Source organism: Artibeus jamaicensis, unplaced genomic scaffold, assembly GCF_021234435.1.
Source record: "Artibeus jamaicensis isolate MK-2021 breed Jamaican fruit bat unplaced genomic scaffold, CSHL_Jam_final contig_519, whole genome shotgun sequence".
Classification (NCBI taxonomy): Eukaryota; Metazoa; Chordata; class Mammalia; order Chiroptera; family Phyllostomidae; genus Artibeus; species Artibeus jamaicensis.
In genome coordinates, this window is record NW_026521871.1 from 11,040,268 (window position 1) to 11,064,709 (window position 24,442).

Sequence of the window (24,442 nt, forward strand, 5' to 3'; positions counted from 1 at the left end):
ACACATGGTACTCATGTAGCTATTATTTGGGACAGCCTAATTTGAGTGTTAGAATAAGTAAACAAAACTTTAGCCTAATATTAATAACTAAATGAAATTGACTATGAGCTACTGTTGGCAATTATTATTGCCAAGCACCAAGTCAAACAGTTTGTGAAAACAGGGTTCCAACAACTTGCTGAAAGTATTTCAGGTATAACATGGATGCCATTGAGAACGTGCAAGGCTGTTTTCAACAGCAGAACCAGTCCACAGTAAATCTCTCTCAGAATCAGAAATCTTCCCATTTTCCAACTCCTTAAGTGATCCTTAATGCTATAAAGATAAGTTATTTCAGCTGATCCATAACCCTGAGCAACTTCTACTTGGTAACTCAAATCAAAATTTCAAGCAATGCCAACATATATCATGAATGAAATCAAACTATACCATTGGCAATAATGAAAAATGAAGCTTTTCCCTCCCCCTGCAACCAGTAAAAATCAATTAGAAATCACTGGTCATTGTTCTGGTACAAACACAAGATCATGGGTAACTAATTTCCAAATATTAAGCCAGGATATAGTGTCAACACCACTCAGGGACTAATTCCAAATGTAATTATTGCATCATCATTACCTAAAAAAATTTCTCATAATATTGCATCTGTACTGAAACTACTCATTTGTAACCAGCCCCAGGTAAACAGAGGAAATGCAGTGAGCTCAGTCTAGCCACTCTGCTATGAGCTCACCTACTCTCCTAGGGGCAGTTCTGGCCCAGACTGGACTGGCTTGGCCAGAACCCTAACCTGTAACTTCCTGGTACATAAGCTCATCAATGTGGCCACGAGGGCTGGCAGGACCTTGAACATACCACTTGTACAACATGAAGATGCTCTTTGGCGCCTACCAGCTCCTTTTTCCCAGTCTCCACAGGTCTGGCTTTTGTGAATCTTAAATATTTCATGGAAAAGGAACATCAATTTGAAAGTTGATTTGCACTGTGAGTATTTTATGATCGAAAGGCATTCAGTACTCCTGCCATAGGAAATAGCAGCCCATGGCAAAAGTTTTCTTCCAGACCACCAAGCAGAAGTTATGCAGCCAACCACAGCCAGACATGCTCTGTCCCTGAACACTAGGGGGTCCCTGCTTTTCTCTGGCCCCTTAACCTGTAGCAGCTGCTGAGGCAAGAGCTGCTTATGATTCATATGTGTGGCTTCCAAGAATAACGCAGACGTAGAGTCAACATTCATTTTCCAAAGAGTAGGAATGGGAGGGCGTGGGTCACCATGGTCCATCTCAGCAAAATCCCATTAACTCAGGTCCAAGTGGGAATCCTAAAATGAACTGCCATTCAATTACACTTGCCCAGGCTTTTGAGCAGGCCTCTAAAATGCCTAGTTGTGGTGCTCTGTTGTATAATATGTGTATATTATTCCATATCCTTCATTTCCTATGCTACATAATGGGACCATTCTGGTATCAAAGGAAATGATGAATAATAATACTGAACACCTGGTTTATAAAACGCAAACTTGCTCAACAGATTGACTGCTTCCTGTTAGCTTCCCAAGTTAATCATGCATGTGGGCTCATATGAATATGCATTTGGATTCATGTGTGAGGTACAGGCAGCTATGCCAGGCCTGTATTCCTAATGCTTGATTTGCTTTCCACAGGTGACAATACTCGGCAATGCAGACAGCTCTCAGATGTGGCCCCAGATAAGATAACAGCACCACAGTTGTGGTCCATCAGTTCTGCTGCCAGGACTGCTATTATTATTCATTGATTCCCTTGATAAACATTCCCTGAGCATGAGCAATGGGCCAACTTCCATGCCATGTGCTGGAAGCCAACTAGGAATGAGACACAGGTCTTATCCTTAGGGAACCCCGAGTACCCCAAAGAAGACAAAGGCAAATGAGGTGAAGGCAGAGAAACTGGTGGGGCAGGCACACAGGCTCTCATTGTGTGAGCAGGGGAGCAGTCTTCTTAAGAACCGGCCTGGGCTAAAGAAAAAATGCTTGACATTTACTGACATCTGCCAGGGGTTATGTGGCAGATTCAGAAAGCTTCCTGAAAGCCAGTTTATTGTCATCAGGACTAAGTTCCCTGCTGCGCTGCAGTTCCATCCACTTATTTTATACTTAAGAATATTTATGAATGAAACGAGGCAAGGAGATAATTTTAAAAATCACCCAGCACCTTTCTTTCCATCTTTTGTAAATATCATCCCCTTCCTCTAGGAAAATCCTCTTTGCCCCTCTACCATAAGGTTCTCTTGACTGCTACACTTCCCATCCTGCACATGGCTGGGCATTAGACCAGACTGAGCCAACCAGAGCACCACACACACATGCATGCACACAAAGACACATACTTTCCCCAGGCCACACTGACTGGTTTATTATGAGGCACATGATCCAAGATAGGCTACCTGTTTTTTTTTTCTTTTTTCTTACCTGGACCAGTAGGAAAAACTCTCTGCCCTCCTCTGAGGACATTTAGAGGAATGTTAGCTCGATATCATGCAGGCATGTCCTCTCCCACAGAGCAATGACTGAGAAAATAAAGTCACCCCAGATAGAAGAGAGATTAGTGTGTGTGTGCTGTGTGTGTGGTGGGGGAAATGGGGAGGGGAAGGCAGAGAGGGAGAGAGAGGGTGTCAGTCCCTGGATGTCTTCTTCATTCCTAAGGCTGGCTCTGCCCATGCCTTTTCCCACTATAGGTTACTTGAAGCAGTAAACTTTCCCCTTGCCCCTGAATGAACATGAATTGGATGTGTGACTCTTTTAACAGAAGAGTCTTGACTTGTGCAAGTGCCAATATTAGCCATAGATGACCTACAGAGCTTTAGACACCCGTGGAGGAGGTCCTAAGTTCCATGTGCACCCCACACAGGGGAGATGTTTCTGAGGCCAGAAAGACCAAAGGGAAAAATGGCCCCAACACTAAGATGAGTGGTTGTGTGTCCTTCCTACAAGGGAGGAAATTTAGGTGCCCTCAAGGGACCAAAATACTGAATGGCAAGAGACAGTAATTTGAAGAAACAATAAATTTTTAAGACGGTCTATAAAACTATTGTCATCAGGATTTTGTGTAAAACCATCATAATAAATAGACATTTGTCTGCTTTGAAAAGAGAGCCTGAACAAGACATTGCAGAGCTGGTCTGTTTTGGGCTGTGCCAGGACAGAAGTGCAAGGACAGAAGGGAAAGAGGACAGAAAGGGAGATGGGCTGCAGGCCCCGTGAGGGCCCCAGAAGGCTCCTCAGATTGGGGCCAGTTGTGGACATCTGTTATGGTGCCTTCTTTAGCTCTCCATTCGGAGGAAGCTTGCCAGAGCCAGTGGCAGCACCCTCTGTTTCTCCTGAAGCTGGAGGCTCCTGAGAGTGAGTGCCAAACCCCAGAGAAAGGAGGCAAGCTGGATGCCAGGCTCTGGGAAGGCATTTGGGCGAGTTAAGGGAAGCATGCCTGGCAGCTCATTTGAGGGCTGCCAGGCGGTTTTCAGCAGATCCTTCTGCCAGATCTGCTTAGCCCTGGAGGCTTGGGCTCAAAGACTGGGTTGTGCACCAAAGGGTAGCTCAGCTCAGAAAGAGACTGGTTCTGAGCCAGGAATAAAGTCCAACTCAGTAACTCTCCTTACATATCATATTTCTTCTATACTTTGCTCCCCTTGTTTGTATGTTTTTTTCTTTTCTTATTAAAATTGATCAATGTATTGACTACTTTAATAGAGCACATCATGTAAATGTGTAACATAACACATAAATATTTTATATATGCATACATCTAATCTGTGAGTACACACACAGCTGCATTTCTGCTGTGCCTTCCTTCTAACACTGGAGAGGAACTCAGCTTGCACTCCAAGAAAAGAATACTGCCACTGTCTAGTGGCAGTTGGGGTGAATTGCAGGCACAAGGTCCTAGGAGATAAGCCATTTTCAGGGTATGGCCTAAGCCATAGAAATGTTTTTACATGGAAGCCAATGTCGCTTACTTCCTCTCCAGTGGGAGCAAAAATAGGCTATATCAACTCTTAGTTCTGTCAACAACCTTTGCCTTCATAGGAAAACAAGAGTACCATGAGGTGGGAAAACACAGCTGAGTACATCTTTAAAGAGCAGATAAAATATTTTGATTCTTTCAGGTAAGCAGAATGTGACCGGGCAGTCCTGGAAGGGGATTTTTTTTTTGCACTTTCTCAAAGGCAGCTTCAATGAAAAGGAAGCCAACTCCTTGGCATTCTCCCCACTCCTCTCTCCATGAGCCTAAGTTTATCAATGACCTGGGAATCCCCAAGGGTCATTCTCTGGGTATCACATGCTGAGGGCAATGGGGACAGGATGGAAACAGATGGCACCCATGTGCTCCAGTTCTCATACTCCATGGTGAGGGGAAGGACATAGTAGAAAGTTATGGGACTAACACTCTGAATTAGTTGGTGGGAGGATCAGGGAGAAGAGCAGAGACACAAAGATGTGGAAAAGGAGACAAGAACAGAATAGATGTGGCTGTGTAGATTACACACACATCACAAAAGACCCCAGGGGGGCCTTCCCTCCTATTCCCAGACCTAAAAAGTCCCCTGTACCCACCTCTTTCTGTGTCTACCCACTTCCCCCTCCCAAACCTCCCACCCATCCCTCCATCACGACAGCCTTTATCCTCAACACTGAAAAGAGATGTCAGAAAAAAAATCTAGACAGAACCATACTTGATGACTGCTCCTAACTTTTTGTATTGGTTCTATGCAGAAGGAGCTTTTCTCTGGACACATAACCTGGTGGACATACAGATACAGAGGAAGAATGCAGGTGAAACCCATTGAAATCTGGAAACAAAATCCTATTGGTGCATCTTATGTGTATAAAGGGAGCACAGGATCATCACCATTGTTGCTTAGCTAATGTTAACATTTTCCAGCTCTGAATTGTACTCTCATTTAGATTTCTACAGCTGTAATGGCAATCATGAAATTTGTTGGCTGTTTCAATAGTGGTCAGTTGTAAATGAGTGGCTTTACACATTTATGCATAGGTATAAATTTATTCACTCAATAGCCTAAAAAAATTTGAAATGAGAAGTGAAAGAATAGCTTCCCTCTATGATAAGACCAAAAGATTCTAAATAGTGTATATCTCTAATTAAGCATTTATCTCTTTTCTGTATGACCAAAGTTATTAATAACAAGAAAATCCCCATAAATTCTCATCTACAGAAGCATTTTGTAAATAAAACTCCCAATAGCATATGTTAGCAATGAATATTAATGCCTAAAAATAAATAATGATGATAATAATTTTTTAAAATCCATTTTGCATAAAGATCAAAATAGTACTTCAGACAATTATAACACTTTCACATGAAAATGTTATCAGAATAAGGTTTAATATTCTTGGTTGAACATATTATATATGCTTGTTTGTATTTTGGATGTTCTTTGTAGCAACAGGTTTAGCAAAAGCAGGCACTATTATTTTTAACTGAAGAGCTGATTCTTTCCATGTAAGCAATATTGTCTGTTTTTCATAATACTACTCAGATGAACTGTTTCTCTTTGAAAATCTAGACAAATTACTAACAACTATTATTTAGATTCTCATTTTGCACTGGCATTTTTCAATATTGCTGCAAGATGCCTGAATCCTATGTAATACAAGGCATGAACAAAGTATCAGTGGAGCATAAGAATGAAAATAAAAATTAATAAACCTTCAAGTGACACGTGGCCTTGCTTCACGTATGACTGCCTTGGTAGAGGCTGGTCACCTGGTCCTGGGGAGCGGTGCACACATGCCTTCTTGATTTCAGCCCAGGCATCTTCTCTTCTCACTGAATCACTCACTAGTACTTGCACCTCAGATTTGGAGATCCTACATTCTTATAAGATTCACTATTTTTTAAGTTGTATAAATACAAAAGTAAACAGATTTCCCTCTTTGAACTTTAACTGCAACTTGTATGAACTAAATTGTTGAATTTGTTCTCTTTCTTTAACAACTCAAAGACAACAGTGTGGACGATACCGCTCGATAATGTTGGAATATCTCTTAGAATCTCAAAATAACTTTCCTCTAATAGAGTTGTTATAATTCAGGAAAACATTTACTTTGTTCATTTTTCCCCTGGTATTTCTAAGGTGTAAGTCATCAAGCAGGGAAATATGTTTTATGAGTAAACACCTACATAGAGGAGGATGCTGACTTTGACCAGGCAGACATATAAATAAAGTCACGGGCAGGAGATTATTACAGACTAGCATACCTGAAAGTTGTCTTAGGAAACCAGTTTGCTTGTTTATTAGGGTCAAACATGCTTATTTCAAGAATTCCCTGAAATAATGAAAATGATAATTATCCTGGGGCATGAGGTTTTGGCCAGTATTCATGATGAGCTATGATGCATAACTGACCCCCCAACCCCATCATGGCCGAACATTTATATTTTCACAAACGTGGTTTAGCCACCTCTCCAATAGATGACTGAAAACTCAGCCAACTGTTGGAGCTTCAGGGCCCTGAGACAAAGCCTTCCTCTTGTTTAAAGACCCCCTGAAATGCCGCTTCCTCCGTAAAACCTTCCCTAATGAAGTGGAAATGGGAACCAGATGTTCTCCAACTTCACTACAAAGATAATCATATTTACTCTACAACCTAAGATACCATCTAGGACCAAATCTGTGCAAACTGTTAATATAGCAAAGTCACTGAACACTGTGCTGGAAGAAAAGCTTGGAGTTCTGTAGAACTCCAGGGACAGAGCTGGGAATGTGTCCTCTTTTTACCCATAACATTTAGCATGGCGTTGGTACAGAAGAAGTACTCAGCAAATGATCTTGGAATGAGTTTATTCCAATCCCATCCTTTTATTTACTTCATAAATGAGGCCCACAGAGGAAAAGGAGACACAGAAAAAGTACCAGAATTCGGACAACACTCTGAGGCGAGTGCTCTCGTTCTCATGGAGTGCAGCCTCTACTTGCTCCATGTGTAGGCTCTGGGAAGCTGCTGCCCACGTGCTGCTGGTAGAGCAGAAGGTTCATGACGTCCATGGTCACACAGGTAAAGGAAAGGGAGTTTTTTTAACAGCTCAGTTGAACACTGAGACTTCCTTAGGGAGTAGTACAGAAAGGAGAAAGGATCTACTGCAGCCAACAGACCTGTATTAACATTCCAGAGCAGGTTATTCAAACTGGAGTCATTTTCACCAATCCATCTTTTCATTCACCTGTCCTGCTATCCATCCATCTACCCACCTCCATTTACAAACACAGCCTACTATAACCAGACATTGTTTAGATGTTTTATATTTTTATAACCTTATTTAACCCTGACACAGACCTTGCAAAGTATCTATGCATATCTTACTGGTGAACAAATTGAATATAACGGGCAAAGTACTTTGTTCCTGGTCACAAAAGATAGCAGGTAGGGATCTGAGCCTTGGCCTACCTGATGCTACAGGCCCCACCCTAATCATGCTGCACTTACCTCCTATTTGGGGTGTATGACAAATGTCATGTTTTTACCTTAAGGAGTTTGGAGTGTGGTGAAAAAGGCAACCAAGCAAATTATCCCTAAACTAGGAATATGTCCCAGAGTTCCCAGAATTCTTCAGTAGAATTATAGATGCAAAAACACCCCAGTACAGCACATTCATCAGTTGCAATTAATCTCCTAAGGAACATTCTAGTCTTGGGGAGAGAAGTTCGTTAGCTTCTTTGAAATCCACTTACTGCTCAACCCAATTGTAACATCATCTACCTCTCTATTTGAATTATCTAAACGATATAGAAAAAATATTTCTCCTTTATCCCATGATAGAGCATAATGGCTTTAGTAGTTAACAATATGCTTTAGAAAGCAGTTGGGGTTGTAGTAACTGTAATTGCCAATCCTAAAGGAAGTTGGGAAGGAAGAAGGCCAAGGAAGAAGGGACAGATGCTTCAGAAGCACTTAGACTCCAACTGATCTAATGTGTGCCAGGACTGGGCAAACTTGGATGGGTCCAATCCAAGCACACAGGGCTCATGATTCAGCAGTGGTTCAGTTCAATCAGTCACTTCTGGAAGAAGAAAATCCATACCATGGCATCAGTCCTTTGTCTGACATTTTTCTACCTCTTGAAACTAGGTTGGGTTTTTCTTCAAAATCCTCTAGTTAATCTGAAGAGATAAACATCTAACTTTCTGTTTTTTAACTTCTTAGTAGTACTGCTATACAGGATTGCTCAACTGCTCCCATTTACCCCAGAGGGTCGGTCATTTCAGTCATATTCTTTGACATGAGATGTCTGGAAGCTCAAATACAGCCATTACTACAGTCCTTATAGAATTGGGCTATATTTGAGTCTGTAATAAATATATACCCATTAATTGGGGGTATGACCAGCAAATAATGAGCCTGAAAAAAAGGATCAGACACTGAACCAGACCAAAAAATATGTGCATAAGTTTAATAAAGAAAACTGAAAAGGCACTTGATTCATTAAAATGAACAATTTTCTAATTTTAATGTGTAGAAAAAATGCAGGTAGATTAATTCTGCCAATGAAAATTAAAATTGTTTGTATCTAAAAAATTATACCAAAAAATAAAGGAAAGGCTATGCCTGAGCGCACAGTATGTGTCTGTTTTCTCTTGAGTAGCTCATCGTGTTTACCTGCTCCATCTGCCACCAAAAATAAATAAATAAATAAATAAATAAATAAATAAATAAATAAATAAAAGCCCCTACTGTGAGGACCTATAAACCCAAATGAAAATCACTGATGGTGATTGAAACTGATTTGTTATAGACCTGACTTGAATTTATATTATGACATATACTTGATTTTCAAATTCTTTGTTGAATTGTACTGACTCTGATTAGCCCTGTGTTAGAATGGTGTTCTTCATTGTGTATTGTCTGTCTCTTTCTCTCTCTTCTGAACTAATGAAAATATAGTAATAAAATCAGAAAAAATGTATTTTGGACTCAGGATCACATGTTGTGAGTTGTGTAATTCTTTACTTCATTAAGGCATTCTATGAAGCTGTCCTTTAAGTAATGCTCCCTTCCAGGGTTGACCAGTAAAATGCAGACACATACCTGCTTTTTCTCGCAACACACCTAGTGAAGAATACAGCCATCCAAGTCTGATTTCAAGGTCACCTTTGGGTCAATAAGAATGACGTGTGGAACTGCCTCCAGAAACAAGGAAATCAAAACACTGGGTGTCCTGTGCTGTCTTCTTTAAGACTTCCCCCAGGCTTAAGATGGGTGATGCTGGCATTTAATGTTGTACTAGTCATTTGGACTTTTTTGAAATAACTCCTCTCAATCCTCTGCCTTTCATCCCTTATAAAAGGGAAAAGGATGTATATATTTATTTTAAGATGTAAGAACAATTGTAATGAAAATATTTTTTAATTCCATATATTTTCTTCAGATATTTCTTTGACTTTGAAAAGAAAAGGCAATTTCATTTTAGCAATGTAATGAGTAGAGTTTGTATTGTTTTAACACCTCAAGAGAGTCATATATTTTGGTTGTGTTTGATTTAAATTATTAGTAAAAAACATTCACATGTCTTAAACAAATGAGAATATTTGAAAGAAGACTTTGAATTCCTAAGCTGCTAAAAATTAAGCCTTGGACTACCAAGCACTGAGATAGTAGGGCTTTTAAAATCAGTTCTTGATTTTTGTCTTTAAAATATCTAGTCCTTTTATTTTTTAAAGAGCACCAGATTATATCAGTGTTTTCAAACCATTTCTGCTTTATTTTTTATCAAATTTATCTCTATTGAGCACAGTATAAGGCTATTAGCATTACTGTTTCTAGCTGAACGCTGAGTGGATGGGCCCTGGCAAGCACTGCTCACATTCTTCCCAGGAGAGTCCTATAAGGGGGGTGTTTTTACCCCATAAGGAAAATGAGAAAATCAGAGCTAGGTGTGATAGCATCCCGGGACCGAGGTTACTAGGGAAAGGTGGCAGGGCTGGACCACATGTCCACCTCCAGCAGACCCTGAAGTTGGCCTCAGACCATTGGGCTCTCCAGATTCTGCCATGAGAGAGGAGTAGCTCCATTCTGTCACATGAGCACAGCACGAAGCGTTAGACTGTGCAGTAACAGCATTCTCCAAATGCAACTTGGGCAATTGCATTCTCACCAGCCCCAATTTTCTCACTGTCTAAGCCCAAGTTGCCTTTCCTTCCAGCCAGCCCTTCAGTGAGGTGTGACTAGGACAGGTACCACCTTCAGCTGAGATGTGGTTGGGTTAATGACCCCAGAGTTTAAGCATGTACCTACCGTTCTCTGGATTTACCAGACTTGAATCAACGTTGCTCTAAGCATCTGATGTGGTCAAGGCCTTTGACTAAAGACCAAAAAATGACCTGTCTTTCTGGCAGGTAATAAAGATTTCTGATAAACAAATGTACTTTGAAAACTTGTCCCATGCAAGACAACCCATCATCATTTATACACTGTATCCTTATGATTAGAGCCAAAAATCACTGTGTGTTTTCACAACTGAGTTTGGATTTGCCACTTCTTCATTTGTTTCTGGGGAGAACTTGGCTTAGCAAACAATTAGTCTATCCCATCTAATATATTTATGAGTGATATGTTTAGTTCATTATCATTATAAATAGTTATAAAATAATACATGCTCACTTACAGGATATAAAAAGTACAGAAATCTATTGAGAAGTAAACAAAATAAATACTTGTTCTCTTACCAGTACAGAGCACCTACTATTAAACAGGTCTATACATTTCTTTCTAATATTGTCTGTGCATCTGTTTGTATGTTTGCACACACACACACAGCAGCATATAGTATATAAAATGTTACATTCTGGTTTTTAAACTATTTTATTTTCTTATATTATTAAATCTCCTTTAGGCTTATAATTTTGTAATTGCTTCCTAATTTATGTCTTTTGGAGCTTTGGTAATGTTTGTAACCACTTCCCCATCACTGGGTATTTTGGCTCTTTTTTTCCTTTTTTTAAAATATATTTTATTGATTATGCCATTACGGTTGTTCTATTTCCCCCCTTCATTCCCCTGCACACCCCTCCCCCACCATTCCCCCCTTTAGTTTATGACCACGTGTCTCAAGTATTCTATATTTCTGCTTCTATTCTTGCCCTCCCCCCTATCTATGCTACCTACCATCTATGCTACTTATTTTCTGTACCTTCTCCCCCCTTCTCCTCCTCCCACTTCCCTGTTGCTAACCCACCATGTGATCTTCATTTCTATGGTTCACTTCTGATCTAGCTGTCCTCTTAGTTTGCTTTTGTTTTAGGTGTGGTTGTTAATAACTGTGAGTTTGCTGTCCTTTCACTGTTCATCTTTTTTATCTTCTTTTTCTTAGGTAAGTCCCTGTAACATTTCATATAATAAGGGCTTGGTGATGATGAACTCCTTGAATTTGATCTTATCTGAGAAGCACTTTATCTGCCCTTCCATTCTAAATGAAAGCTTTGCTGGATAGATCAATTTTGGATGTAGGTCTTTGGATTTCATGACTTGAAATACTTCTTTCCAGCCCCTGCTTGCCTGTAAGGTCTCTTTTGAGAAATCCGCTGACAGTCTGATGGGAACTCCTTTGTAGGTGACTGTCCCCTTATCTCTTGCTGCTTCTAGGATTCTCTCCTTCATTTTAACCTTGGCTAATATAATAATGATGTGCCTTGGTGTGTTCCTTCTTGGGTCCAACTTCTTTGGGACTCTCTGACCTTCCTGGATTTCCTAGAAGTCTATTTCCTTTGCCAGATTGGGGAAGTTCTCCTTTATTATTAGTTCAAATAAGTTTTCCACTGGTGGCTGTTCCTTTCCCCCTCTGGTACCCCTATAATTCGGATGTTGGAGCATTTAAAGATGTCCTGAAGATTCCTAAGCCTCTCCTCATTTTTTTGAATTCTTGTTTCTTCATCCTTTTCTGTTTGGTCATTTTTTTCTTCCTTCTGGTCCACTCCCTGGATTTGAGTTCCAGTTTCCTTTCCATTACTATTGGTTTCCTGTATATTTCCATTCATTTCAATTAGTTTAGCCTTCATATGTTCCTCTAATTTGTGACTAAAATCAACCAGTTCTGTGAGCATCCTGCTCACCAGTGTTTTGAACTGTGCATCTGAAAGTTTGGCAATTTCTTGTTTGCTTAGATTTATCAGCTCTGGGGTGCTGAGTTGTTCCTGAGCCATATTTTGATCTGTTCGTGCCTGTTATGTATGAAGAGAGGAGCCTTAAGTATTCACCAGGGCAGGGCCACCCAGGTCGCTGGTTTGTGACAATGTATGTGGGGGTGGGGTCAGAGAGGGACAATAGTGGTCTCCTCTGCCGCTTCCCGCTGCTGGGGCCTGCAAGGTCCATCTCAATGCCTACTCCTTCACCGGTATATCAGCGCGTGAATGTGTGACTGCGGTCAGCCCTCAGTGGGTCCACCGCCTTGCGCCCTCAGTGGGTCTGCCCACTACTCCACACCTGGGATCTGCCGGCGGCGCTCCTGAGTTGCTCCCCTGGGTTGGTCCGGTGGATCTTTCCTGCTCTGCCCCTCTTACCGGTTTGGCTGAAGGGATCGTTATTGTCAGACTTCTGTATAGTTCAGTTTTCTGTGGTTTGGTTGTGTTTTTGTTGCTAAAAGTTTGTTGTTTTTAAACTTGGTTGTGCATAAAGTCACAGGGTTTCCACCTATGCCTCCATCTTGGTAGAAGTCTCTCTTTTTTTCCTTATTATAAATAAAATTTCAAGTCACTAACCAATTTAGGCTAACTTCTCCAAAGGGAATTATTGGGTCAAAGCATTCAAGTGCTTTGTTCTTGAACATTTAAGTGTGAATGTTCTTGATCATGTGCTAGCAAGGTCTTCCTGAAGATTTTTTACCAATGTTCATTCTTAACAGTGGAAACCTAAAGAAAAACTTTTATTTTTTCATAATGAAATTGCATTCCTATTATTTCCTTGCTATCTTCTGCATTGCAAAATAGTACATAAATGTTACAAAAGGTCAAATATATATATATATATATATATATATATATATATATATATATATATATAGTGAAAGTTGGACATTTAAAAATATATACAAGTAGACACAAATTATGAGGTTGTTTAAAGTTAAGTGATTCCTTTTCAATAAGAAATACAAACAGCACCCTGCCTCCACACACAGCTCCTGGTTCCTGACCAGCCCACGGGGGCTTCAGCTGAACCCTGTACACTGCCTTATAGACCATCACACTATCAGGAAGCCATGCACTGTGAACCTGAGGGTCTTGCATTCATTTGTTTATGATCTCAGAGTTGGACAGGGCTATACAGCCAAGACTCACATGGGTATGAAGCTTGCAAAGTTCCCCTCCTTCCTCAACAGCAGAGCAGCTGGTCTGGGCTATCACAGACATACTCATACAGAATCACAATCAAGAGCAAAATACCTGGTTCTCTGACCATCATTATGGCTGAGCAATATGCTATACTCCGATTTCCACAGAGTCCATCGCACTGGCCATGGGAAGAGGTGAAGTGATTATACTTTCTCTGATTTCTATTTCTTGTGTTTTATTCAAAGAATAGATCGACTAAATAGATCGACTAAAAGAGGGTAGCCCACTATGCTGCTACTCTCTTTTAGACTGAATAGTCAAGCTTAACAGCCCCAGCTTCAGATGCATATAAAACATTCCTGTATGTGTTCCTATAAAACAGCACATGACAAGGAGGAAAATAGGGTTCTCAAAACAAGATATAATAGTTCACACACCAAACAAGTAAAGGTTAGAAAACAAATGAGTCATAAACCAGAACCAAATGCAAACAGTTATCACCTCAGTTTTGCACTTCATTTACATCAATTTAGCTGCTTCTGTAACTGTAATAAAACACTAAAATCACTAAACCTACAGGTCCATGAAAACAGCAGCTTTTCAAGCTTTCAATTTTCTATTTTCAGTGACAGTTAATTCAACATTTCAAAGTATGGAAGTTAAATGAGGCAAAGAATTATAATAATAATGCCTCATAATTGCTGAAATTTGATTACACTGAGATAAGAGCAGGCCAAATTCTGCTTATAAAAGTTTGTACCTAAAGAACAAGGCAAGGGAGAGAGAGGGAGGAAGAGGGGACAGAGAAAGGGAGAGGGAGGGGGAGGGGGAGAGAGACAGAGAGAGAGAATGGGAAAAATATCAAAAGAGGAGAAAACTTTAGAGAAGTGAATGCTTCCAGTTATTCCTCTAGATATAATATAAACAAGGAAACAAAGAAATGGAGTTAGGATCCCATTTGCACTTAGGGGTGGAAATAAGACAGTTCCATCCTGAAAGAAAACATAAAAATTGACTTCCGTTTAAGAAGCTAATTTATGCACTCTTGAGTCCTCACACAAGTTCAGCAGCACAGAATATCACAGCAGGAATAGAACAACAGATCTTGAACCCTGCTGTGTTTGTTCAAGAATGCAAGTTAAGCTATTCCTAACAGGAAACCAAACAGGCAGTGGGGCTATTAAACAGGGATGCTTAGGCCACACTGAGGCTCTGAGTGCATCAAGTGCTGTTCCAAACAGGATTAGAGGTGTGGTTTTCTTTAACTATGGTTTGACAGAAAATGCTATGCCTGCTCAAAAATCTCAGGTTGGCATTAACTTATGTAAGACATAAAGCACCTTCAAAACCTCCAAGAAACTGTCTTTGACAAACTCCAGAGGTATATGAAAGCAGCACAAAGTGAAGGCAGCACAAAGTGAAGGCAAGGGGATACCAGTGTGTGAACAAGTTAGCCCGCATAAACACCCAAAGAGTATTTTTGCCTTTCAGTATTCAAGGACGCACTCTACAGCAATTAAGTTAATCGCACAGTGAACAATGGGTGTTTAGTTCCTAAAGACAGAACCTACTCAAATGAATAGGCAGCTTGAAAAATGGACATTTTTCCCCCTTTCCCCCCACAGATGGCTATTGAACATACATTTGCAATGGCTTTGGGTACTTCTGCTATGTTATTATAAAATGGGACCTCCCAGATATTTTTGTTGAAGTCAAGAAATACCAAGTAAGAAAAAAAGGCAAATCTTTCTCACATATGAACGTATCTTCACTATCGAATTCAAGGACAATCAATACACTAGCAAAAGTGGTTTGATTTCCACCGCAAAGAACATATTTGTGATGACTTGAAGGCATTGGATCTGTATTGCCACATGCTTGTGTGTTTGGTGAAAATATTTAACATTGATCTGGTAATCAACTGATCTGGTAACATTGAGGTTATATCAAGGGTTAAAATTATTATAGTCTAGAGATGCTTACCTTATACCTTAGAGATGCTTAAGAATCACAGGAGAAAGCAAAACAAGCTATTTTTCCCCAAACTGTTGTTCTAGAAAGTAGTCATAAAGGGCTAGGAGATGAGTTTTGTAAGACCCTCAAAATATCAGAATCATGAAAACCATAATTTATAAACAACAATCATTATGACTGCTACAGACAAGAGGGATAGCCAAATGGGACATTTTTAGTTAGATATCAGCAGAGAGATTAAAATAAGCATGTTTATAAAGACATGACTCTTTAAAATATTTATAGAGAAAACAGTTGCAGATGATACAAAGACACAGCACAAAGCAGACACCATATGGTCCGATGTATGCACTCATGACCTCATGTGAAAAGCAGGCCAACGATGTAACAGCTGGAGATGCCTCCCTTTTACCCCAAAACAACAAACTCTTGGTTTGGAAGGGCCTCACTGAAATCATGTCCATGGATGGGTGAAATCTATGCCCAATTTCAAAAACGTTGGGAAGAAATCTCTCGAAATGATTGTCTCTCCGAGCCTTTGTTTTGTTTAGGTGTCGGACCCAATCTGCACTTCTATCTGATGTATCTAAAAGGAGCAGTCAGGTAATACACAGTTTCTAATGAGATAGGAGAAGTACCACATACCTCTGGCCTCTTTTCTCATCTCCTGATAATTTATTAGCCTTAAGTCAGAGCCACAAACTGTGCAGAGGTCCCAGACCACCACACCACATATGAGTGTCGTCTTGAGCATCAGGGGCAAGAAAGAGAATGATCAGAGAGACCAAATTTTGTGAGTGTCCAGCATATGCCAGCTGTCTGCCAGGCACAAGTGAGAGAAATAACTCTCATAACAAAACTGGAAAGCTAGTCTCTCATCCTTGTTAAATAAGCAAGAATCCTAAGGCTTCGAGAGATTAGGTAACTTGCTCCTGGTCACCAATGGATGAAGGCAGGAAAGGAGCCCACCACATTCCTTTACTGGTCAAGTGCAGGACAACATAGTTGAGAGAAATTGATGCTTGTGAGAATCTCATCTTTCCAATAAAAGACTCGGCAAGTGTCACTCAGTGTACTGGGGAGAGAAAGGGAGGGTGTAAGAGGCAAGGACGCTCATACATGACCAACTGAGACTGGGGGCCCTGTAGGAGGATGCCTTCAGTTTTCAGAGTGCCTCTCCTCAACTACATTCACCTGCCAGCCCAGGACCCAGAGGTTTATACTTAAACTCTGCCAAAGAGCTGAATTGCTCAGCAACTACCCAGAGTTCTAACACCATTTCATGTGGGGCTCTTAATAATTAATATTATTTCAATAGAGAGAAGACAGTGTGTAGGCATGGTGAGAAATGGGAGGCAGAGCTATTTCTTGTTACATAGGGGGCTGTAAAACAAGGCCCTTGGGTGGTTCAACATCTTTTGGAGACAGAGAAACCAGTGGGGAATCTCCCTCAATTCTGAACTTTCTATTATCACAGTAACATGCTTCCCTTAGCAGGGCATAGGGTGTGAGTCAATGTAAGATGACAGAAGAAAAGGGTTCAGTGGGCTAAGGGTTATTAAAGAATCATATATCCCAGGAACATTTGTTCTTACCATATTCTGCATTGGTTTGCTTTGAACTTTGTTTTAAAATTCCGTGGCTGAAGGCACCTCAAGTTTGTGAGGAGTGTTTTACAACAGGATGCTTCTGTATACGATCAGTGGAAATTTTATGAAGCAAATGCCAGTAAGTCGAGGCCAGTCCATTTTTAGGCAATGAATTTGTTAAGTCTCTTTATAGAGAAATTTGAAATGTGGCCAATTAAGAAAGCGTGACCTATCAAAGATGCTGAGCCTTCCAGATAATCTGGACTTCTGACCATATATTTATCCTGGAAGCTATTGCTCTACTCAAATATGTTAACTTTTAATGAAGTGTTCAGTCGTTTTGTGATGGCACCGAAGTGTAATCAAACATTACCACAAGCCAAGTCACACACTAGCATGCCTCGCCTTGTTTAAATATTGCAAATGTATCTGAGTAATTGTGTAATGATTTCTAGGCCTCTGGTTGTCCATATGGTCTGAACAGACTGTCTTTTGTAAAGCAGTTGTGCGATGTCTCTCAACAAGAAGAAGCCAGATTATCTCTGCTCTAAATTGGAGAGTCTGGGAGGTACTGCTGAAATTTCAGAGTGGTACCCTACCTCAACTGCTGGATAAAAAAACATCCCTCACCTGGTCACCAGAAAGTACTGTGTCTTCTGGAAATCTTGCATATGTTTGGGAAATACACAAGTGAAATGCAGCAGGCACAACATGCCTTGTTTTCTGCCATAACTGTCTGAAGGTACAATGACATGCCACGGGGACAACACAGCAAAGCCAGCACCACAGCCATATGGAATCTTTCTGGACAGAGAACATTCTACATGGGGGAGTCAGATCATCTCAGACAGACAATGAGGACCAGTGAAAGGGTGTGGCCATTGGCAAGAACTCTGCTCTAATGCTGCCTGGGTGGTATGGGTGATGAGACAAGAGGAGGAGCTGTTGATTTTCTAATTAATAAAACCCAAGGGGTGTTTTCAAAGATTTGGCTTTAGAGCCCAGAATTTAAACTTGGTCATTGGGTCTCTCTAGGAAGTATCCCAGGGAAGATCTAGAATGCTCTTTGAAGGAATGTGTCAAACTTACCCTTGACTTACTATTTGAGAATTCTTAGCAAAATGGTTGGGCATAGATTTTCCCCCAAACCACTGCCCAATATAAGGTTCTTGGGTGGAACTAACTTGGCAGGGTGGACTGCTGACTCTGTGGGCCTTTCTGCACCTGTCCAACTCCAGGCTTCTGAAGTTGTAAAGAGGGAAACCATTTCACTGGTCATGAACAGGGCTAAGTGCACAAGGCCATGAAGACATGCACAACTCGTGAGCTCTGGGGATGACTGGAAAGTGATGGAAAACAGTTTACCTTTTGTGCCTGAGGGAGCTGAAAAATAAAGAGAAAACAAAAAAGAAAAAAGCAATCATTATATAAGAAGTTAAGATTAACTGTAAAACTTTGTTCATCTGCTATTGGCAAAGGAAAAGACCACAACTGAGAGAAAAAGAGGAAAATAAAACTAAAGCTGAGTCATTTCCCAAAATAAAACTTCAGTGCTGATTATGTCACCTGCTGTCTGAATCTGTAGTATCAACAGATAATGTGAGAGCATGTATTTGGGGAATCACTATGCCGAGGCAGTTTGGTAACCTCCTGCACAGCTGGACCTGAGGTTCTGCACAATAGCCCCAAACACACACTTCCAAGATCCAATTCCTCCTTCCTGCATACTAACATTTCCCAATGGAGGAGGGCTGTCTGGACACACTTGGGGTTAAGCAAGGGGAAGGAGCAAGAGCTATTTGTCTCTAGAGGTGAGAGACCAGGGCTTAGTACTACCCTGCCCATCTGTCGATTGTACCAAAGTTGAGAAACCTGATGCACATATAGGTGAGACCATTAGAAGTAGGCTATACTTTTAAAGTCCATTTTTCTTGCTTCGTAGCACATTAACTGTTCTCTTTTATTGGTGGTTAAGGAAGCATGCACAAGAATTTATGCATTTTAAGTAAAGCTGATATTCTAAGAACAACAAAAAAGCAGTCAGTCAACCCATAAAATAAGACATAATAGCTCTCCCAATGGCCCAGGCAGGGAACTGAACTTACAGATGTGTGCAAAAAGATGAACACTTACAAGATGTATTTGTCTGTTTTTCTGCAGTGAGACTATTAGGCTGTGGTTTAATGACACAGTATTTGTGACTGCCATTATAGCATGTAGTATTTTAAAAAGCATGTTTTTCTAATCTGGAGTGGGATTAACACTATCCATATATAAATACCAAATGTAAGAATTACTTCATTTTCAAGATATACTTCTCATCTTAGACATTACCATTTATTGATTGTGAACTTGTCATCAGGCACTGTATTAAGCCCTTTATTTGAATTATCAAATGAAGTCACAGAAACCCAATATTAGGTACTCTTATTATCCCCATTTTACAGATGAAAAATAAAATGGAAATTAGAAGCTAAGTAATCACATAATGTCCCATAGATAAAATATTAAAAAGCTAGGTTGCTTGACTTTAAAACATACATATTCAACTCAACTCTTACATCAATAAGGACTTGAAACAACTACAAACCCTTGAAAATGGTGACCACAGACTTTCTGTCTCTCGGGTTTACAACATAAGAAACAGTGGAAGATGCAAGGCAACTAAACTAGACATTCTAGGGTCCCCGTTAGGATCTTCTTCCTTTCCCATTCTTTCTGCCCTGGAAGAATGCTCTCTCTCCCTGTGCACTAAGACCAGGGCTTTCTTGAACGCACCCCAAGGCTCTGACCATGTGTATGGAGCCCAGCAAATGGCAGAAGGGACAAACCCATACCAATAAGGTGTCTCAGATCTCAGAGACTTTTGCAGAGCCATCTAAAGGATTTCCGCGAGGGGAAAACCTCAACCTTTCCAACACCCATTTTCCAATTTTTATCCTGAAAGGTCTCCCAATTTAAGAAAACAGGAATACAAGCATGTCTTTCTGATCCTTTTCTCTCAGTTATGGCTGCCATTATTCAACAAGGAAGTTCACAAGTTCCTCCAGTGCTGCTTAAGAGGTCAGGAAAAAAAAATGTGTCAAGAACTGAGAAATTGAGCCTAAAATGAGAAATCACTTAAAGAAAAGTCTCTTAAACACCTTTTCACACAACAGAAAAGGAACCTTGGATATGTGAACATTAGGGGGATGATGAATGTGGGTTTCCTTAGGAAAGCATTTGTGTTGAATCACAGCTTATGTCATACAAAATGCATGGGGGGCTGTGAGAATTAAAAATGTTTGATGAACTATAAAATAAATACCAAAGTTAAGTCCTATACAAACTGCCAGACTTCACAGGCCTCTTTGAAGAGAGAGCTGACCTTTCTCTCTTGCTCTCTTTCTGGAAGTTTTATCTTAGGGGAGCAAAAACACCACTTTTTGACTCACCCGGTTAAGCACATGAGAAGAAATCCTGGGAAGGAAAATGAAAGACTAGGCCTTTGTGGTGATGTCCTCAGTTTAAGGCTGCCCTCAAACTTTCCACAAAACATGTATTTTCCTCACGAAATAACTCAGGAGAACAAAGAGTGACTTTCCTATCGGAGCTTTTAAATAACACAAATTACAGCTTGCAATGCCCTAAACAGGTTGGACCTCAGAAAAGGAGCCCCAGAATAGAACATAACAAATTTAGATTGGATCACTGGCAGCCACAGATGCTACTGCTTAGGAATCGGCTCTCTGGAGGACATGTCATTCACTCAACATTCACAAACAGTGTGCAGAGTCCCCGGCTGAGAGCCAGACCAGCTAGACATTGGGTCTACCTTTACCTCTGGCTGGAGTCTTGAGGCACATGCCTTCCAGCCTTTGGCCAAGGTGCTTGTCTGTAAAAAGGGATGGTGGAGGGAGGGCTGGGAAATGGGCCAGATCTTGGATAGCCAGTAGGTTTTGCCTTGAGAGCCAAGTCTGGGTGATTAGCAATGGCTGTCTGGAAGGCCATGTTGAGAAGGATTCTGAAGTTATGTCTGAATTTTGCTAGAAAGAATGTAATAACCAATTAGCAATGTCTGTTCTGAGCTGAAAAATAAGCAAAAACATATTCCTGGACACAATCATTTATAAAGGTCTTATCACACTTTTTCTTTGTTGTTCTGAGCACAACTATGACATTTATATAATTTGTTTGTGTCTCCCTCCTACAAGGTCATAAGCTCCATAAGGGCACAAGGAGGGTACTATCCTTGCATGTACTGTAAGTCTTTATGAAGTTCTCCAAGCTGTGCCTGTGACCAGTGCTCACCTTGTTAAAGAAGGTACCTTCTTCCTAGGGTCTACCTAGGGTGGATGCCAGAGAAAGATAATGAAGTAACTGACTTGAATCCACATCCCACCCCACTCCCACTCACATGTTGGTAACCCAAGAAGATGACTTTCAAGAGAAAAACAAATCTCTCTACCAGGAGAACAGATGTGAAACTCTCGGACTCCTGTGTGCCTAGCATGGGTTTCTGTACTTCTGCAGATTATCTCACTGACCCATGGATGTGCATAAAACCAGCCTGCAAACTTCCCATCATCCTGTGGCCACCTTGTCAGGCACTGTCAACTGAATTTCACCTCTCTGGGTCCGTTTCCTCACTCACTATAGAAAGGTCTGCACAGGTGACTGCAGGTTCCTTCCAAGACAAATGCTCCCAGATTGGATGATTCTACACCCAACTCTATACATCCTCTAGTCACTTTCTAAAAGGAAGGATAAAGGGAGTAAGTCATGGTGTGCTGTGTGCTTGACATTAACATGTAGAGAAAAACTGGGTGCAGGATGCAACCATGGGATAACTCATATTCAAACACGGGAAGACTGAGGATGTGTCATTCAAGAGAGAAGAAAGAAGAATAAAGTGATCAAGGTGAAAGTGGTAGTGATAACAGAAATGGCCACTCTTTAGTGAACATCCTCAATGGACCAGGTACTTGGTTAAATGCTTTACTATCTTGAGCAATGCTGACATTCAGAGTGGACCTCTTGGTTAAATATTAGTGTCACCCTTGATTTATAAATGGTGAATTGATAATACATTTCATACTTGAGTAACATGAGTTTGAACTATGTAAGTCCACTTATTCATGAATGTTTTTAAATAAATACCCTGAGTGTTATTTTTTATTCCTTATGATTTTCTTAATAACCTTTTCTTTTTCTCTAGCTCGCTTTATTCTAAGAGTATAATATATAATACATATAGCATGTACATAATAAAATATGTGTTATTTGACTGTTTATGTTATTGGTGAGGCTCTGGTCACTATTAGGGGGGTCCGAAGTTATACATGGATTTTTGAGTGTGCAGGTATGTGTGTGTGTGTGTGGGTGGGCATTGCTGAGGTTGGTACCCAGGACTCCTGCACTGTTCAATAGTCAACTGTATTTAGAATGGCTAAGTACAAGTTCACCCAGCCAGGAAGTTCTTGGGCTAAGGGTCAAAGTCAAGTTCTGCAGCCTACTTTTACTTTAACTCTCAGGATCAAGATACTGCTTTTAATGAAGACCAAGGGTGCTACCACCAACCTAGGATCCTGACGGGTTTGGGGAACCTCTCAGGCCATTCCATCTGGGCACCTTCCATGTGAGAAAAGTACAATAAATAATCCTGGCATCTGTTATTTATGGGAGAGTCTAGATAGAGGACAGGGAGTATAGCCTATCATGTCTCTCAGCATGTGACACATGATATATGTACGATATAGTCCAAATATGTACCACCTCCTCTCCTGTCACACACATTGACACTTGCTTTCTCCTCCTCCTTGAACTCTCCCTCTACCCTTCCTTCTCTGTCTAGAAAATACTTCCACTTCTTTGGTCAGTTCTTACTGTCACGGAGAAGCCTTGTCTGACCTTGCATATCATAGGCCCTCATTACACCATGCACATCCTATTCATAGCATAGTTACTGCTGGGTGCAATAACTGACATTCTGCCCTTTTTCATAACAGAATCCCAACATCTAGCCAGGCTCAGCAGCATGACCCTATTAGAGCTGAGTATGGCTGATCCAGATGTAGCCAATGAGATATTCATGGATATGGCTTTTCCAGATAGTGCCATTAAAAGGAATCCATCCATCCTGCTGCAAGGAAGGGAGATAGAATGGCTCATGCCCTAGCAGTTATTCTGGACCACGAGGTTATTGTGAGGATAGAAACCACACACTAGGATGTTGAGGACAGTAGAAGTGATGGTCAATTATAACAGCTATGACATGCTATCCACCATTCTAAGTACTTTACCTATATCTATTGAAAACTCACAAAAATCTTATTAGGAAAGTTCTATTATTATTCCAGTTTTGCAGACAATACAATTACAAGGTCACACATCCAGAGCAGCAAAGACAGGATCTTTGAAAGGGAATTAGTGAAAAAGCTATTAAATAATCTAGAAGAGAGATGATGTAAAACTGGACCGAGGTGCTGGTGGGGGAGGTGGCAGGCAGTGGTCTGACCCTAGATCTATTTGAGAGTGGAGATGATGAACTGGGTGACAACTGGGAGAAGAAGAGACATCAAGTGTGTGTCCAAGGTATTTGGCCCAAGTTAACTTACTGAGAAGAAAAAGACTATGGGAGAAGCATATACAAAGGAAAAATACACAAAGTTCAGTTTTGTCTAAAATTGGTAATTTTAGGGTGTCTCTGAGACTTTCAGGCAGAGGTGTGGGGTAGGCCATGTGGTCACTGTCAGTGGGCAGACAAGGCCACCTAGGAAGTGAAGGGGCTGCGTGGTGGGCCGTGAGAGGAGCTGTGAGGGTCGCTGCAGGTGAGAAGAAAGAAATCAGAGTGTACTCTGAGTCCCTGACACTAAATAAGGTGTCTCAAAAAGAGACAGTGCTTCCACCAAGGGAAGGGAATACTTTGTTTTAACTTTCCTCATATACTTTGTTTCTCTCTCAGAGTTCCACTCAGAGCTATGGGGACAACTGAGGGGACACTCACCTGTTGCTCTTGCTCAGCCAAGTTCCAGAACTGAGTGGACTGTTTTTTAAAAATAAAACTCCAATTAAAGATCTACTGATCAAAACAACACATTTCACTATAAAATATGTAAAGACCAAATAGGAAACAAAGTAGTTTCTTGCCAACTGAGTTAAAAAAAAGAAGCCTGGCCTACATATGTTTATTCCATTTGTAAAACTGGCCCTTTGCCTCAGGCCTTATGAATGAGCAATACATCCATGCTTGCTGCAAAGGTTCTTTGTGTTCATTTTTTTCCTTGTGCATGTTTGCATTTATAATCTTCCATTCTTCTTCATTAAGCCATGTGGGTAAATATCCCTACTCCTCTGTATATCAGAGGCAGTTCTGTTAATTGGCTCAAACTCTAAAAACTATGCCAAGTAGGGGAAGGTCTCTGATGAGACGAGATTTGGATATAGAGTTTCTATCCTAAATCCACTCACTCCTGCCACCCCACGCAACCCACCATTGCTGCCCATCTGTCTCCTCGCTTTCATTCCTTCCCCCAGTCCTTTCTCTTTACTGCATCCAGTTTGATCTAAAGATATAAGCCTGG

At 40.7% G+C, this 24,442-nt stretch overlaps 1 protein-coding gene across 1 annotated transcript in view; it reads right to left on the reverse strand.

Moving 5' to 3' along the window:
* CACNA2D3 (calcium voltage-gated channel auxiliary subunit alpha2delta 3) overlaps window positions 1-24,442 on the reverse strand; it is an 864,587-nt gene that overhangs the window by 242,124 nt on the left and 598,021 nt on the right. The window contains exon 14 of the mRNA XM_053669475.1: window positions 18,246-18,263. Coding sequence (XP_053525450.1) covers window positions 18,246-18,263 — 18 coding nt within the window. The remainder of the gene's footprint in view (window positions 1-18,245; window positions 18,264-24,442) is intronic.